This window comes from Pungitius pungitius, chromosome 18 (genome assembly GCF_949316345.1).
Source record: "Pungitius pungitius chromosome 18, fPunPun2.1, whole genome shotgun sequence".
Lineage (NCBI taxonomy): Eukaryota > Metazoa > Chordata > Actinopteri > Perciformes > Gasterosteidae > Pungitius > Pungitius pungitius.
Genome location: NC_084917.1, coordinates 1,497,087 through 1,512,116, shown reverse-complemented (window position 1 = coordinate 1,512,116; position 15,030 = coordinate 1,497,087). Strand labels below are relative to the sequence as shown.

The 15,030-nt window shown below is 44.5% G+C and overlaps 4 protein-coding genes across 9 annotated transcripts; 2 read left to right on the top strand and 2 right to left on the bottom strand.

The window, feature by feature from the left end:
* Positions 1–147: 147 nt before the first annotated feature.
* On the bottom strand, positions 148–3,629 carry enoph1 (enolase-phosphatase 1). The gene is made up of 6 exons (XM_037484362.2): positions 3,199–3,629; positions 2,299–2,400; positions 1,815–2,017; positions 1,316–1,448; positions 1,023–1,146; positions 148–934 (listed from the first exon to the last, which is right to left on the bottom strand). Exons 1-6 carry the CDS (start codon positions 3,280–3,282, stop codon positions 795–797), a joined length of 786 nt encoding a protein of 261 aa, XP_037340259.1. The 5' UTR covers positions 3,283–3,629; the 3' UTR covers positions 148–794.
* Positions 3,630–3,923: 294 nt separating this feature from the next.
* hnrnpd (heterogeneous nuclear ribonucleoprotein D) lies at positions 3,924–8,273 on the top strand. 5 transcript variants are annotated; one of them, XR_009942715.1, is made up of 8 exons: positions 3,924–4,090; positions 4,555–4,723; positions 5,062–5,223; positions 5,345–5,476; positions 5,576–5,678; positions 6,014–6,187; positions 6,244–6,355; positions 7,593–8,273. XR_009942715.1 is itself a non-coding variant. In XM_037484351.2 (8 exons), the coding sequence occupies exons 1-7, from the start codon at positions 3,924–3,926 to the stop codon at positions 6,329–6,331; spliced, it is 975 nt and encodes a 324-aa protein (XP_037340248.1). In that variant the 3' UTR covers positions 6,332–6,355; positions 7,593–8,273. The 5 variants fall into 5 exon arrangements, 4 of the variants coding, with proteins under 4 accessions (XP_037340248.1, XP_037340245.1, XP_037340246.1 ...); XM_037484351.2 differs by having other exon boundaries at positions 6,264–6,355; XM_037484348.2 differs by having other exon boundaries at positions 6,264–6,359.
* Positions 8,256–10,037, bottom strand: si:ch73-234b20.5 (uncharacterized protein LOC449923 homolog). 2 transcript variants are annotated; one of them, XM_037484385.2, is made up of 3 exons: positions 9,887–10,037; positions 9,160–9,330; positions 8,256–8,492 (listed from the first exon to the last, which is right to left on the bottom strand). In XM_037484385.2, the coding sequence occupies exons 1-3, from the start codon at positions 9,887–9,889 to the stop codon at positions 8,355–8,357; spliced, it is 312 nt and encodes a 103-aa protein (XP_037340282.1). In that variant the 5' UTR covers positions 9,890–10,037; the 3' UTR covers positions 8,256–8,354. The 2 variants fall into 2 exon arrangements, with proteins under 2 accessions (XP_037340282.1, XP_037340281.1); XM_037484384.2 differs by lacking the exon at positions 9,887–10,037 and adding an exon at positions 9,590–9,777.
* A 905-nt stretch (positions 10,038–10,942) lies between these two features.
* Positions 10,943–14,931, top strand: mat2al (methionine adenosyltransferase II, alpha-like). The gene is made up of 9 exons (XM_037484342.2): positions 10,943–11,492; positions 12,446–12,523; positions 12,747–12,869; positions 12,946–13,058; positions 13,273–13,416; positions 13,494–13,712; positions 13,801–13,983; positions 14,216–14,349; positions 14,427–14,931. Exons 1-9 carry the CDS (start codon positions 11,417–11,419, stop codon positions 14,527–14,529), a joined length of 1,173 nt encoding a protein of 390 aa, XP_037340239.1. The 5' UTR covers positions 10,943–11,416; the 3' UTR covers positions 14,530–14,931.
* The last annotated feature ends 99 nt before the right edge of the window (positions 14,932–15,030 follow it).

Here is a 15,030-nt window from a genome sequence, read left to right as displayed (position 1 = left end):
GAACAGACCACTGGGGATGATTGAGAAAAGTAATTCAGGATTTGGACCCTTTAAGCGTTTTAGATTTAAAGGCTAAAGTATTAAACATTCATTATTTTAAGACCTTTGACAGTTGTCCAAACATTTGGACTGAAGGAGAAAACAGACTTCTGTGTGAGACAAGGCATTTATTGGAAGCTTTCATATCATCGTTTCCTGAATAACACCAATTATGTTTCACAAACACACCAATCATCAATTTGGCAATTTGTTGCATTAACTTTCCAACACCAACATGACGAGGATGGCACATTTAAATAGACACCATTAACCGAGCAAACTAGTTAAGACAGTTTGAAATGACAACTTCCTGCCAGCATCTAGTGCTACTTCCTAAACCACTACAACAGGTAAACGGTCGAGTCACTGGATTAAACGTGTGTGTGTGAGTGTGTGTGTGTGTGTGTGTGTGTGTGTGTGTGTGTGAGGGGGGGAGAAAACAGCACATGGATGGGAAAAAAAAACTGTTTACACAAGTACAACACATCCAGGCGGAAAGTGTCAACAGTGGAGAGGTTTGGGCAGAAGATCACAGGTTTAGTTTTTTTTCTGTTCTCTTCCCAGCCAATCGAGTGGTTCAGTGAGTGACGTGGCTCCGCCCCCAGGGGGCACCCCGGGCGGGGCCCCGTCCGATGGTTAGCCGTAGCCGCGATAGCATCTCCTACACTTCTTCGACTGCCACAAGCAAACACATGAAGAGTTGCAAAAAGGAGGGAGGAGGGCAAAAAGAGGGGAAGGACCGGGTGGTTCGGGCCTTAAACACGTCCCGTCACTTCCAGCTGGCTAAAGGAGGCCACCAGGCTGTAGTGGGACCGCTCGTCATCCGTCAGCTCCATGTTGCCGGGCCGGACCACCACCACCACGTTCACGCCGGCTTCTTCCGCCGCCTTCGCCTCTGCAAGCGAGAACGTCACACGGCCCGGTCACGTGAAACCGCCACAGCCGGCCCAAGATCAATGATCAACACACGAGTGGTTCTTTACCCCGGGTGATGTCGGTCAGGAAGGTGATCTCCTCGGTCGGACAGCCAATCCGCTCGGCAATCCTCTCGTAGCTTTTGCTGTCCACTTTGGCTCCTATACTGGTGTCAAAGTGACCATCTAATAACTGAGAGGATTTTAATCTCATTAGAAACAACATTTAAAACATTAACAGCACAAACCAAAAGTCTCAGTTTGCAGGAAAAAGACCTATAAGCCATAGAAACATAAATAAAGGCAATATAATGAAGTGATTGTCTAATAAATGTGTGTCTTTGGGGAGAATAAACACTTACATCTAAAACATCTCCCTCCACTGAGTATCCAAACAGAAGTTTCTGTGCCTCCACGCTTCCAGACGAGTAAATGAACACCTTTAAGCCCTGACTTCTCCACCTTCTGATGGACGGAGTCACGTCCTGGTAGACCCTGTTAGCAACGAGACGTCGTTCACAAGATCAACATCAATTCACTACTTTGTAAAACTTATCAACTCAGATTTTAAATCCAAAAAAGTATCTCAGAAATCAAAACTTTTTTAAATTGCGTTTTTAAAGACTAACGCAATACTGTGATCGGATATATTTCAGGAACAATAAAGCACTTTCTTACAATGGAGGTCAATGATGTTTGACATTTTTCCAACTAAAAAAAAAAGAAACCATGAATAACTTAATACTTGATTGCATGAGCTCTAATTGGGCAGCAGACGGCCGTAATGTCTTCTCGTCACGTCGTCGCTGCGGTTTGAACAGAGCAGCATTTCGAAGCGAGGAAGAGGTGCAGTGTACTTACTCGCCTTTGATTCTCCCAGAAGCATACGCCGCCCGCCACATGTGACCCTGGATCTGTTTGAGTGCTGTGGACTTCCTGTCGGCTGCCATCTGCCACAGCACATTATCCACCACCTCCCTGATGGCCTTCTCCTCGTCCGTGTGCACAGTCTGGTCCACGGTGTGGACGGGGCACGACCGGTGCTGCCTCATGTCCTCTTCAATCTGCAACGTCAAATCAAAGCTCAGCTATCAGGAGAGTACGAGATTATATTTATTTAATACTGTTGAGAAAACAAGCTAACTGAACATGCCAACACATTAAAGAACATATCATTGATTGGTTTATCAAGTAAATAAGGTATGGATAACTGATTCATAGTAGGAGCACTGTTACAACAACATGCAGCGCCTCCCCCCCTTCACACTCCAGGATGTGGGCCATTAGAGGTTAGCGGGAAGAAATTTGCTCTTGATTCAATCTCGAGAGCTCGACATCCTTTTACCTGTTTCTTGAGCAGATGAACATCTTGTTTGCACTCGTCTTCCTCCCAGTGATTAGACAAATACTCCTCCAGATGCTCCCGGATGTATGGAAATAAGATATCCTGAAAAACACGCAGTCATTAGACGGCTCTGGCTCTTTACAGGATGAAAATTAATAATTCAGATATGAAATATGCAGGTTTGTATCTATTAAAAAGCAGGCCATGGTTAATTGACTTTTATTCACATTTCCTTTATTATTTCGTTGTTTTGGTGCATAAAATTGTGTTGAATATTTGCACTTCATAAATATTATGTTGCGTTCATGACAAATGGGATTAAGTAACATCTGGATGGATATACTAGTTACAGCTGTACCCAATTGGTTGTGTAAAAACGGTAAAATAGCATTAAATCTACTCATGTTAAACATTAGCGAGTTACATTACTTGTGTGTATATATGCGTGTGTGTATATATATATATATATATATATATATATATATAAGGGTTACATCCTGGTCAGTTGTCTCTCAACCGATGAAAATAGTCATAAAGAAATTCACTTGTAAAATTACGACAACTCCCATATGACGTGAACGCGGCACATGGTCTGTTTTTGTCGGAGTGACAAATTAAATATTCTGGACATAATGGTTTCATTTTAAAAGAGTTTGCTGCGCAAAGCAGTTAATGAAGAAAAGGAGCAGGACAACACACCATAATATAATGAAAACTACGGTTGTATTAGGCCAAAATGGTCACACACCATCCAGCTAAAGCTGGTGTGTCGCTCGCCGCTGACAGTCATCTGTTAGCATGGCCTTTGCAAGCCGTTGCACAGCGTTAGCTACGTAGTTAGCTCACAATCAGTTTGAATTAGTACGATGACGAACTACTGCCCCGTCTAATATAACTTACCTTGACAAATGTGATTGGCGTTGTTGTTCCTTCGATATCCAGCAAGAGTGCACTGGTACAAGCAGGAATTGAAACAGTGGCCATTTTTGTTTAGAAGAGTCTGCAGCTGGTTAGCTGACGTTAGCTTGTAATTAGCAGCACCCACAGCGGTGAAGTAGGTAAGCGCTCCTCGCTGGTTCTCGGACCCCCGGGACAGGGTGAAGCGGAGCGCGGCTTATCCGAGCGCTGGGAGACGTGCCACCGGGTTAGCTGTTGTTGGCCGCTAGCTATCTAGCTGTGCTTTGCCATTACAGTCGCAGCTAACACACAACTGACTTGAGTAAAAGAGGGCAGTGAGCACACATGTTTTCAGAGCTGTCAGCTCGCGCTACCGCCCAACGGGGGCGCTACTGACCGCCTCTCTGCCGCAAACACGCGAAGAAGAAGAAGACCGGAAACAGGCGGCGATGAAAACAAAACGACGCTCACAAATCATCCATCAAACTGTAGCAACTGAAAATTAGTTTTTCCTTTATGAAACATAAGTTGTCTGAATTTAGACTAAGATAACGATCTAATTAACTTAGGAAAGTTAGACAAATCGAACTGATAAACTCCGTGAGTTAAATCTTACGATATATGACACCAACATATTAGCTTAGCACTAGCTGCTAGCAAGCAAACTAGCTTAACTGCTGCAGACGGAACAGCTTAGGTTTACCGACAACTTAAAAATAAAAAAAATAATGTCGGACGATTATGAATTCAGCGAAGACCAGACCATGATGCGAATGGAGGAGGACGGGGAGGCGACCAGTGATGACCCGATGTCTGCGGCGGGGGACTGTGGCCTGATGGGGGGCGAGGCCGAAGGGTCCAAAATAGACGCCAGTAAAAACGAGGAGGATGAGGGGTATGGTTACATCACACAAGTCCTTCGGTTTAACGACCGTTAGTTCCACTAATTCGACACGTCTAACCCGCGAGGGGTTAACAGCGACAGAATACAACTTGTGATGTAAACACCACAACATGAGTCTGGTTTTCCAGAGGTGGAATGCTAATGATCACATTTACTCCATTACTGTACTTAAGTACAACATTGAGGTATTTGTACGTTAGCATTTCCGTTTTATACAGAATCATACTTCGCCTCCACTACATTTCCGAGGTAAATAAATAATATTTTACCTTACTACACTAAACCGAACCCTGGTTTGAACCCTGCTGCTCCATGTCCCATGCCGTAGTGTCCCTGAGCATTACCCCCGTAACCCCCAACTGCTCCCCAGGCGAAATGTGAAAACCATGGGTTTAAAATGCAATGTAAGTCGCTTTGGATAAAAAGGTAACGTAAACCTGCTGCTTTGTCAACAGGAAGATGTTTGTTGGAGGCCTCAGCTGGGACACGACTAAGAAGGACCTGAAAGATTACTTTTCCAAGTACGGAGACGTTGTAGACTGCACCCTGAAACTGGACCCCATGACCGGCCGCTCACGGGGCTTCGGCTTCGTGCTCTTCAAAGAACCTGAAAGTGTAGATAAGGTACAGCAGTGCTCCCAGAAAACCAGTGTTTACAGGATAGTGCTGCATAATTAGAACGTGTCTGATACTTAACTCTACAACTTGATGTCATTTTAATAGAGGAGAGGAACAAACTCTGCTCTCGCTATTCTCTTAAATCCTTCTTTTCTAACATTTAATATAGAAGCAGGATAATGATAATGAACATAGTTAAAGACGTGGCATCCCAGTCTGATAATTGGGTTGATTGCAATGAGGTTGAACATCTTTACTACAAACTATCACCTACGAGTTGTAAATGACCACCTAATATTTATCATTGCATGTGGCCTCGTTTGGGCCGTTGTGTTTTTTTGCAGGTTGTCACACACAAGGAACATAAACTCAACGGAAAGGTCATTGACCCCAAAAAAGCCAAAGCCATGAAGAACAAAGAGCCTGTGAAGAAGATCTTTGTCGGTGGTCTGTCTCCAGACACTCCTGAGGAGAAAGTCAGAGAGTACTTCAGTACCTTTGGAGAGGTATATTTATCTCTGCCAGCTTTAGCTATCATCTGGAGCTGTGCCTCATTGGTACATAATAATAATACATAATAACATGACAACATAATCAAACACATTATTTCCTGCCTTCGTTGAACAGTTGGAGTCAGTTGAACTTCCCATGGAGAACAAAACAAACAAGAGAAGAGGCTTCTGCTTCATCACATTCAAAGAGGAGGAACCAGTTAAAGGGATCATGGAGAAAAAGTACCACAACATTGGACTAAGCAAGGTGCACACAACCCCCCCCCCTCGAATAAAACACTGAAATGTTTGTAGTTGATGACGTCATGACAGCATGAAAGCTAAATCTTTACTGGTTTTTGTTTAGTGTGAAATAAAAGTGGCCATGTCCAAGGAGCAGTACCAGCAGCAGCAGTACTGGGGGGGAAGAGGCGGATACTCGTCCAGCAGGTCTCGAGGACGAGGCGGCGGTGAGTGGAGGGAACTTTCCTGAGACATTTAATAAAAGAAAGAATAGGTTAAAAATTTACCCTTTTACTCCCGTCAAAGTCCAAAGTCGAGAGAATTCATGAAACCGTCAGAATTTCTTAAAATAAGTTCTAATGCCACCAGATGTTAGTTTAGCACTCTCGTTGTCATTCTCAGCCTGCAATAAAAGCCCTAAAAATACCGTAACATAAAGTAAACGTGGCTCAGTTAAGATCAAATGAACTTTATCTTCTTGTTCTGTTACTTCAAACAAGTCAAGTAGAGGCTGAAGATCCCGGGGACACCAGTGACAAACAGTGGATCTGCTTCCCCCCAGGTCCCAATCAGAACTGGAACCAGGGCTACGGCAACTACTGGAATCAAGACTACGGCAACTATGGCAACTACGGCAACTACGGCTACGGCAACCAGGGGTACGGAGGCTACGGCGGCTACAGCGGCTACGACTACCCTGGTTACAACAACTACTACGGATACGGCGACTACAACAGTGAGTGGCGGCGACTCGCCCCCTCAGTTTGAAGCGATTAATACACCTGTAATCAGACGTTGTGCCACGCGTGTAGATCAACCCGGCGGATACGGCAAGTCGCCGCGGCGGGGCGCTCACGCCAACAGTTACAAGCCGTATTAACGGAGGAGAAGCGCTCGTCCCCAAGTAGGTACGTAGAGACAGAAATACGCCCTCCTGCTTTGAATTGAGCCTAGTTACGTTTACTTTGCTGTTATGTAACGTTATGTTTCATTGTTTCTCTTGTAAATTCCTTTTTCTCAGCACCGTCACGTGCTTTTCAGTAGTGGTAACATAGAGGCTGCACACTTGTGCCGATTATTTTAACAGCCGGCCTTCTGCTGCCTCCTTTTGCACCTTCTTTCTTTTTGTTTTCCTTCTCTTTTTTTTGTTTTTTTTGTTTAACTGTAACGTTAACAGGTAAAGTACTACTACAGTAAATGGATGTTCAAGGAAACAGAAAAGGAAGTTTGTTGTCTCCTAACTCTGACATACCTTGTTTGTACCTGCCAGCGGAGCTTCCTTGCAGGCCATGAGCTGACTCCCAGATACTCTCAGGGCCGCTCAATGCGGACCGGGTACGAGAAGCATACGCTCTCGAATGCTGCCATTTGGTATGGTCTTCCAACATCCTGTATCCGCATTTCTAAACTAAACTATATGGGACACGTCCAGCTTTGTCATCTTTCTTTCCATTTTTTAATTTCTTTGCAACTGTTTGTAATGTAAAACCTTAAAATATACACATGTAATTGTCATTTTTTACAGGCCCTTCCCCCCCACAAGTAATGATTATACATATGACAAAATAACTATTTGCTTTTCAAAGGATATGTACAGCATTCTCTGGACTTTCCAGTTCCCATTGTTAACATATGCATTCCTAATCGTATCTAAATGCTTGTTCTTTATTGATCTCTTGTAGCCAGTAGTCCATGAGCTAAAACCTGGTGGTATTTGGACGAGCCTGTGTTTGGGGGAGATAAAGTGCTTTACTTTGTCTACATGTACTGCTCTGTTTTGTGTTACTCACAGCGATGGAAAAGACTCCTCTATTTGTTAATCCTCCTGTAACACATTTTCCTCTTTATAACCTTTTGTAAATCAAGAAGTTTCCAGAAAATTTGCATGTAATGCTTTCTGTAATGTGTACTTTTTTTGACCAATCAAAGGTTTTTTCTTCCATTTAGTATTTTGACACTTCAGGATTTCTAGCTTATGGACTAACTTTTTAAAATGTAAAATTAATTCTTCTCAGTTTGTTTTTTTCACATTGGACATTTTAAACACGGGGGACTCCTGTTTGTTTTAGCGTGGACGAGGTCTTCGTTTCCCCCCCCCCCCCTCCTCCAGCTGATCCGGGTCTGTTTGTTCTTTTTCGCAGGTTTCACAGCGATGAGAGAACGCCGCGGAGCGATGGAGCGATGCCCAGAGAGATGATGATGATGATGGTGCAAAGATCACTGAGCTGATCGTAAGAAAATGACGAAGAGCGCTCTGACCTACAGTACATTTCCTCCCCGTTTACCGGTGTACTCGTGTTGTATCTCGTGTCCTGTGTTCTGCGTTTATTTAGATTTATAAAGTTTTAGCGGTTTGCGTTTCTCATCCGTTTTCATTTAATGTTCTTGGATTCCATTTGTGAATTTTTCTTCATTTATTAAACAAATGAAATGTTAGATCCAGTGTATTTATATATTTCATGTCAGCAAAGAATCCATACAAATGCGTTGTTACATTTCCTTTATCATCAGTCATATAATACATGTAATTACAGTTGAACAAACACAGTATATATGTAAATATAGACATATATACAGAAACAGGTAATTGGACATTTAGAAATGCAATGTAATAAAAATATACATTTAAATTTTGTGATCCTTTGTGAAATGTTAACATTACGTCCCACGTTAGTGGAGTGTTTCAAGGAAGTATTTCAGCCGAGTTTCTAACAATTTACGTCCTCGTCTTCAGCTTTTGTCGCAGCCTAATCAATAAACTTTCACTTGTTACAAAATCATGCACCGTTTGGATTTAAATAAATATTTTGCTCTTGAAATGACCAGACTCTCTCTCTCTCTCTCTCCAGTGGGGGGGCTTTTCAATGCTTGGTGAAAGAGGCCCGGGGCTCACAGAGGACTCTTTAGATTACGTTAGTGGCAAAGAGGATGATGAGGATGACTATGATCAGCACAACCACGCCGATGATGATCATCATTTTAACGTTTTTCCACCAGTATTTCCGGGCCACCCGCGTGGACGTCCTTTGGAAGGAGTCCGCCTGAGAGGAAGCAAAGAGAAACCAAATGAAACACCAGCCATCTGACACCTCGGAGCGCTCAGTGTCTCCGCAGGAGGTCTGAGGGAAACTGTCCTGCAGGTGCGACTTTAGGACGAAGTGAGACAGCAGGCGGGTCCCTCTGACGGGTCACCACATGAATCTGAGGAGCCGTCAGATGATTAATGGGGCAGAAGAAGCTCTGAAACCCAAATTAGAATCATTTTGTTCCACGTTTCTCTATTTTAGGCCTTTTTGTAAATACTGTGTAATTCTAGCTCAAACGTTTGTTAAAATCAGGTGTTAAAGCTCAACATAATCAGTAATTAAGAAGATGAATACAACAAGTATCATTTAAATGGAGCCTGTAACGTGCTTTTCTTCATCTTTTGGGTTGGTGGTCCTCAACAACATGGCTGATCATCAGAAGGCTCTTAAGAAGCAACATGTTAACATAAAAATGAAGGTTTGGGAAATTTAGAGGGGAATCGTCTCCTATATGGCTCTCATTGCGGGACAAAAGTAAACCAATGTCGTTGTCAAGAATACAAATAAATGGTTTGATAACACTTATAAACTCATAAAAGCAACTAAAAAGTACACAGTTTCCTTGTGAAGACACGTCCTCGCTCAGCGAGTCCCACTCAGAGCCTTCACTGCAGCTACTCACAGACGCCTGCAGGTCATCGGTCTTCCCGATCAGGTCGTCCAGGCGCTCCCCGCGCTCCAGCACCTTGCTGATGTTGTCTTTCAGGATGACTTTGACCTCGTTCACCTGACTCTGCACCTGGTCCAGCTTGGCCGTGGAGCCGGGCCCGGGGGCCTGAGGGTGTGCGTCAGCCTGAGGGCACATTTGGGGGAAAGGAGGGGCCTTTAGAGGCAGGAAGTCAAAGTGCAGCAAGTTCTGCGGTTTTATAACGGGGCCGACCTGACTTCCTGTTACAGCGGCGAGCTGTTCACCTGAGGCCCGTGTGAGCGTCACATGAAAAACCTCAAGCGCCGTGTTTACCGGGCAGATTAAGGCGGACGGACAGAACCTCTTAGAAAGATACACGAGCAACATGTAACTGAACTAAAGGTACTAAAAGTACACAACCTACCATCACAGACGACTCATACGGAACAAAAACCGAGTCCACAGCGCTATCGGGTCTCCGGCGAGGTCCGAGCTCTTGAGTCACTCCGTCAGAGCTGAACTAACGTCTGCTGAAGGTCGCACCTCGCGCGTTACTCATTAACCGCCTCGCCCCGAGGCCCCGTTTCCTCGGGAAGAACTCGGCTTGATCAGCACTTTCACTTCCTGCGTCTCGTGGAACGTGTTGCCAGTCGCTCACCTACCGCCTTCAACTTTAAAACCATAAAAGGAGCCTTTTCAGTGTGTGTGTGCGTCTACCCACCATCAGCTGTGAGGGGCCGCAGGTCGGGTGGAGCTGGTGTCCGTGGGCAAAGGGCTCTGCTCTCAGCACACAGATATTTGCATGGCCATAAAGAGGTGAAGTTGCTTCACTTCCTCGTCCTGTGTTGTGCAGCTTGTCATTGTTTCAACAAGCGGCTCAGGAAAGCAAACGTAGTTCAGTCATCACACAACTATGAACAGTGGACAAACAAAGGGACTGAGAACAGGCTGATAATGTTTATATATATGTATTGTAATATTGTTTTGTGACTAAAGATATCTGATAAATGCAGACAAGAAAACACAAAGTGCAACATTTGACTCTGAGATGTAGAGATATCGAGCTCTAGTACGTCAGAATTGTACATTACTTACAAGTCAAGAGATAATGTCACTTTTATATCAATCTCAACCACATGTTGATGTAAAAATAGAATATCCTCGAGGGAACAAATAAAGAACTGTTAAATCAACATTGAAACAAGATGTACTTCCTTGATGAGGAGGATCTGGATGAGTCATACAAACTCAACGTTGGGAGTGTGCTGCGTGTTGGTGAATGCTTACTGTGGGTATTAAAAATACATCTATTCTCTATTATCGTGGGTAGTTAGGACCAATACTAAAGATTGAGCAGTATGTGAGCAGGAAAGTAATATATTGTTTTTTACTATTTTGATCTTAGACTTTGTTTAGTTGAGACGTTTGAAGATATTCAAAGTCAAATGCACAAGAACACAATGCATGAGCACAGCTCTCCGGTACCTCAGGGGTTAAATACTCAACAACACCGTCACGTGGGCACACTGCATGTCGTCATGGGTCCCTGCAATAAATCTCACCAAGTTTATGATGGTGTTTTTTTGTTCCGTTATCAGCCACACGGTCGTACACTGTGGGAAGCAGCTTCTTTGACTGTTGTTTAAATAATGAGAAATAACACTATAATGTTATAACTAAAAATGAAACAGGATAGAAATCTCAATCTCAAGACAGCACCTATATATTTATTTTGATTTTTTGTATTCTGTTGTTAAAAATAATGATTTTGTATTGTGTGTGTGTTTTAAAATACTTAACATATTTGTATTATTCATGTTTATTTTACAGAATCCTTACGTATTATTTAATTCCCGCGGCGCGTCACCGCCATCTTGAGGCTGCCCGCGCTGCTGCCTGAAGGACCTTCAGCCACAAGCACCTCCTGCAGCGAGCCACGCCGACCAGAACCTACGACCCGGTTCTGTTAGCACGTTGCTTTTTGTCCTTATTGGGTGTTGTTAATATTGACCGCGAACCGCTGAAACGTCACGTCGGGTAGTTTTTAACCGCGAACCCGCCTGTCGTAAATCTGCTTTACTGCCGTTGGGTTAATCTGTGAGAACATGCTGCTAATCTGCAGCGTCGGAGTTGATTTTTGTTTCTTATAAACCGGTGTCAGCGAGAACTCAGCAGCTACTTTCACTCGGACCCGCGACGGTTCCGTTAATTCCGGTAAATTGAGGGTTTTCCCCCCGCCAGCGAACCGAAGATGAACCCGAGAGGAGGCCCCGGCAGCGGGAAGACTTTCCTCTTCACCTCCGAGTCTGTGGGAGAAGGACACTCCGGTACTACTGCGTGTACTACTACCTGTACTACTGCGTGTACTACTACCTGTACTACTACGTGTACTACTACCTGTACCACTGCGTGTACTACTGCGTGTACTACTACCTGTACCACTGCCTGTACTACTGCGTGTACTACTGCGTGTACCACTCCGGTACTACTGCGTGTACTACTGCGTGTACTACTGTCTGTACTACTGCGTGTACTACTGCCTGTACTACTACCTGTACAACTGTCTGTACCACTGTCTGTACTACTGTCTGTACTACTGCGTGTACTACTGTCTGTACTACATGTATTACTGCAGTAGTACACTGATCTGGACACGTCTAGTTGTGCCACTTATTGTTGATCACGTGGAGTTTTTTTTGCATAAGTATTTCTACTTTATTTACTTAACTGCTTTATTTTCTTTCATTTTACCTGAAATATGCCTTATAGATTAAACCACCCAGAAGTATATAAAGTAGTTAAATCCACATCTACCAGCTGCAACATTTAAGTGAGGAGGAATGATTTATATTACAATGTCATCGTTTGTATTCTAAAATAAGCCTTTTACTCTACTTTGGTATTTTTAATTTTATTGATATTTTTTCTTTAGCACCTTTCTCCACACTTTACTATACTATACTCCTAGAATAGAATAGTAATAACACCAGATAGTAATTATCAATGAATGAATGTGTCACTTTGATGTTGCAGCTGCTTAATGTGGAGCTAACATTTATATACTGTAGTTTAATTTATTATGATCATTTATCAGTTTAATATTGATATTAATAATCTTATGTGTTATCAAACAGATGTACAAACCTTTAATAGGACAGATAGTGGAAATACTCCAAGAGAACAGTTGTTAATTAACTTTCATACGTTTTCTTAACTGTATAAAAGTTACTTCCTTTAGGATTTATTTAAACAAAAAATCTTTTGATCTTATTTTGTGCAGATAAAATGTGCGATCAGATCAGCGACGCTGTGCTCGATGCGTATCTGACCCAAGACCCCGACTCCAAAGTGGCCTGTGGTGAGTTAATAGTTAATAATAATAATAAAGTCTTTATCTTGACGCGCCCAACTGATGATAATGAAATCCTTCAACCCGCCAGCTCTCTGAAATTGAGATTTAAAATGGTCGCATACATCTGATAATCCAGAGTTTAATCCAAGGAGTTCTCTGTAAGGAAGAAAAGTGTCTGTTTTAAGTAACTATGATCAAGTAAAAACAGAACCTTGATGTGTTGATCCAGAATGCGTGACGAAGACCGGCATGGTCTTACTGGTCGGAGAGGTGACGTCCAAAGCCATCGTGGACCTCCAGACGGTGGTCCGAGATACCGTCAAGAAGATCGGCTACGACGACTCTGCGAAAGGTGAGACGGTTCTCATCCGATGGCGCCTCGGTCCTCAAAGGTTTCAGCGACTGAGCCCCAACTGTGCGATCTGCAGGCTTCGACTACAAGACCTGCAACGTGCTGGTGGCGCTGGAGCCGCAGTGTGAGGAGATCTCGGACTGCGTGTTTGAAGGAAGGGACCAGGAGGACATCGGTGCCGGAGACCAGGTTCAGTATTTCACCTCCAAACCTCGACTTCATCCAAAGTAACGCGTTTTCAGGGAGAAGAGTAACCAGGACCGACAGGGTCAGACTGCAGTAGAAAGAGAGGTTTCTAAAGGGACCCTGGTGGGAGGAGACACTACCGCTGCCGTCCACAGGGGGCGACAAAGATCTCCTCCAGTTTAAACCGTTTCATGACATCTCTGACTTCGATCCTCAGGGTCTGATGTTCGGCTACGCCACAGACGAGACCGAGGAGTGCATGCCGCTCACCATCCTCTTGGCCCACAAGCTCAACTACCGCATCAGGGAGCTGTCGCTCAGCGGAGAGTGTCCTTGGATACGACCGGACTCCAAATCCCAAGTGAGCACCGACCCCGTTCGACTCGTCTCTTCAACGCGTCTTTAATGTCTGGAGCGTAAGAAGAGCTTTCCCTGCAGGTCACCGTGGAGTACCGAGACGACTCGGGGGCCATGGAGCCCCTGCGGGTCCACACGGTGGTCATCTCCGTGCAGCACATCCCCGACATCACCCTGGAGGAGATCCGGCTCAGCCTGATGGAGAAGGTGGTGAAGGTCGTCATTCCCTCCAAGTACCTGGACGACAGGACCATCTACCATCTGCTGCCGAGTGGGAAGTTCCTCAAGGGGGGGCCGCAGGTGAGCGGAGGAAAAAAGCGTGGATGTGCTGGTGGTGGGGGGGGGGGGGGGGGGGGAGCGGAGGCTGATGTTGTCGTTGTGCCTTCAGAGTGACGCGGGGCTCACGGGCCGTAAAATCATCGTGGACACGTACGGGGGATGGGGGGGCCACGGAGGCGGGGCTTTCTCCGGGAAGGACTACTCCAAAGTGGACCGGTCGGGGGCGTACGCGGCGCGCTGGGTCGCCAAGTCTTTGGTCAAAGCCGGCCTGTGCAGGAGGGTCCTGGTCCAGGTGAGGGGGTCGGCACGCGTTGGAAGATTCTTCTGAATCCTTCATTGTTGTTTCATAAATAAAGTCCCTCAAGAATAACTACAAAGAAAAAGATGATGTTGTTTAGTGCAGAAGAGCATTTTGAGGATCAGGGTTAAACTGTTTTTAACAGTTCATTTGGAAGCAGAACTTTTATTGTTAGTTGCTGGTTGAATGATCAGAAGGGAACACGTCGCGTTGCTTCCATCCACAGATCTCGTACGCCATCGGCGTGAGCCGCCCGCTCTCCATCTCCGTGTTCCACTACGGCTCCTCGCGCCGCCACGAAGACGAGCTGCTGCACATCGTGCAGAAGAACTTCGACCTGAGGCCCGGGGTCATCGTGAAGTACGCGTGTCACCGGTTGATAACAGTCAGTGTGTGAATCTTAAGGCGTGTGCTAAGCGTGACCTTTGGCCCCACAGGGAGCTGGGTTTGAAGAGGCCCATCTACCAGGCCACGGCCTGCTACGGACACTTTGGCCGAGAGGAGTTCCCCTGGGAGAAACCAAAGGCTCTGCTGTTTTAAAGGGGGGGTTTTGGGGCTGGGGGGTCGATCCCTTTCCAGTCGCGTCCTTCTGACAGTCAAGTGGAATCCTGAAAACAGAAAGTCTTCTTCTCTCTGACCTCGAGCTGTTTGGGCCTTTGAAGAATTCATTTTGATTTTAACAAAATCATGATTTATGCTGTTTTTCCTGTACGAGAAGCTGTAGTTTAAGAAATGGATGCAAAGAATGTCATTTTCATTCTTTTGAATATGTTGGAAGATTCATACTGTTGAATTTCTTTTAAAAAAAAAAGAAATCATGTATTTTGGTAAAAATATCTGGTGATTAAAACGCTACATAAAACTTTACTTCATTTTACTTTCCATCATTAAGAGCAAGAAAATGATGATTCAGAGAATCTGTTCAGTTACAAATTTGTTTATTTTCGTGCAAAAAAAATACTCAAACTTTTCACTTCTTTTCTCAACATGCTGTACCACATTTTCTAGATAGAAACAGGGCTGTAGAATAAATGCATGTAA

Coding starts and splice junctions, on each gene's coding strand:
- enoph1 (XM_037484362.2), bottom strand. CDS start 3,282: ATGGCCACTGTTTCAATTCCTGCTTGTACCAGTGCACTCTTGCTGGAT. Junction 2,401..3,198: donor CGCCAATCACATTTGTCAAG/GTAAGTTATATT, acceptor CGTGTTTTTCAG/GATATCTTATTTCCATACAT. Junction 1,147..1,315: donor TGGAGGGAGATGTTTTAGAT/GTAAGTGTTTAT, acceptor AAATCCTCTCAG/TTATTAGATGGTCACTTTGA.
- hnrnpd (XM_037484351.2), top strand. CDS start 3,924: ATGTCGGACGATTATGAATTCAGCGAAGACCAGACCATGATGCGAATG. Junction 4,724..5,061: donor AACCTGAAAGTGTAGATAAG/GTACAGCAGTGC, acceptor GTTTTTTTGCAG/GTTGTCACACACAAGGAACA. Junction 6,188..6,263: donor CGGATACGGCGACTACAACA/GTGAGTGGCGGC, acceptor CCACGCGTGTAG/ATCAACCCGGCGGATACGGC.
- si:ch73-234b20.5 (XM_037484385.2), bottom strand. Junction 8,493..9,159: donor CCGATGACCTGCAGGCGTCT/GTGAGTAGCTGC, acceptor GCTTCCTCTCAG/GCGGACTCCTTCCAAAGGAC.
- mat2al (XM_037484342.2), top strand. CDS start 11,417: ATGAACCCGAGAGGAGGCCCCGGCAGCGGGAAGACTTTCCTCTTCACC. Junction 13,059..13,272: donor ACATCGGTGCCGGAGACCAG/GTTCAGTATTTC, acceptor TTCGATCCTCAG/GGTCTGATGTTCGGCTACGC. Junction 13,417..13,493: donor GACCGGACTCCAAATCCCAA/GTGAGCACCGAC, acceptor CTTTCCCTGCAG/GTCACCGTGGAGTACCGAGA.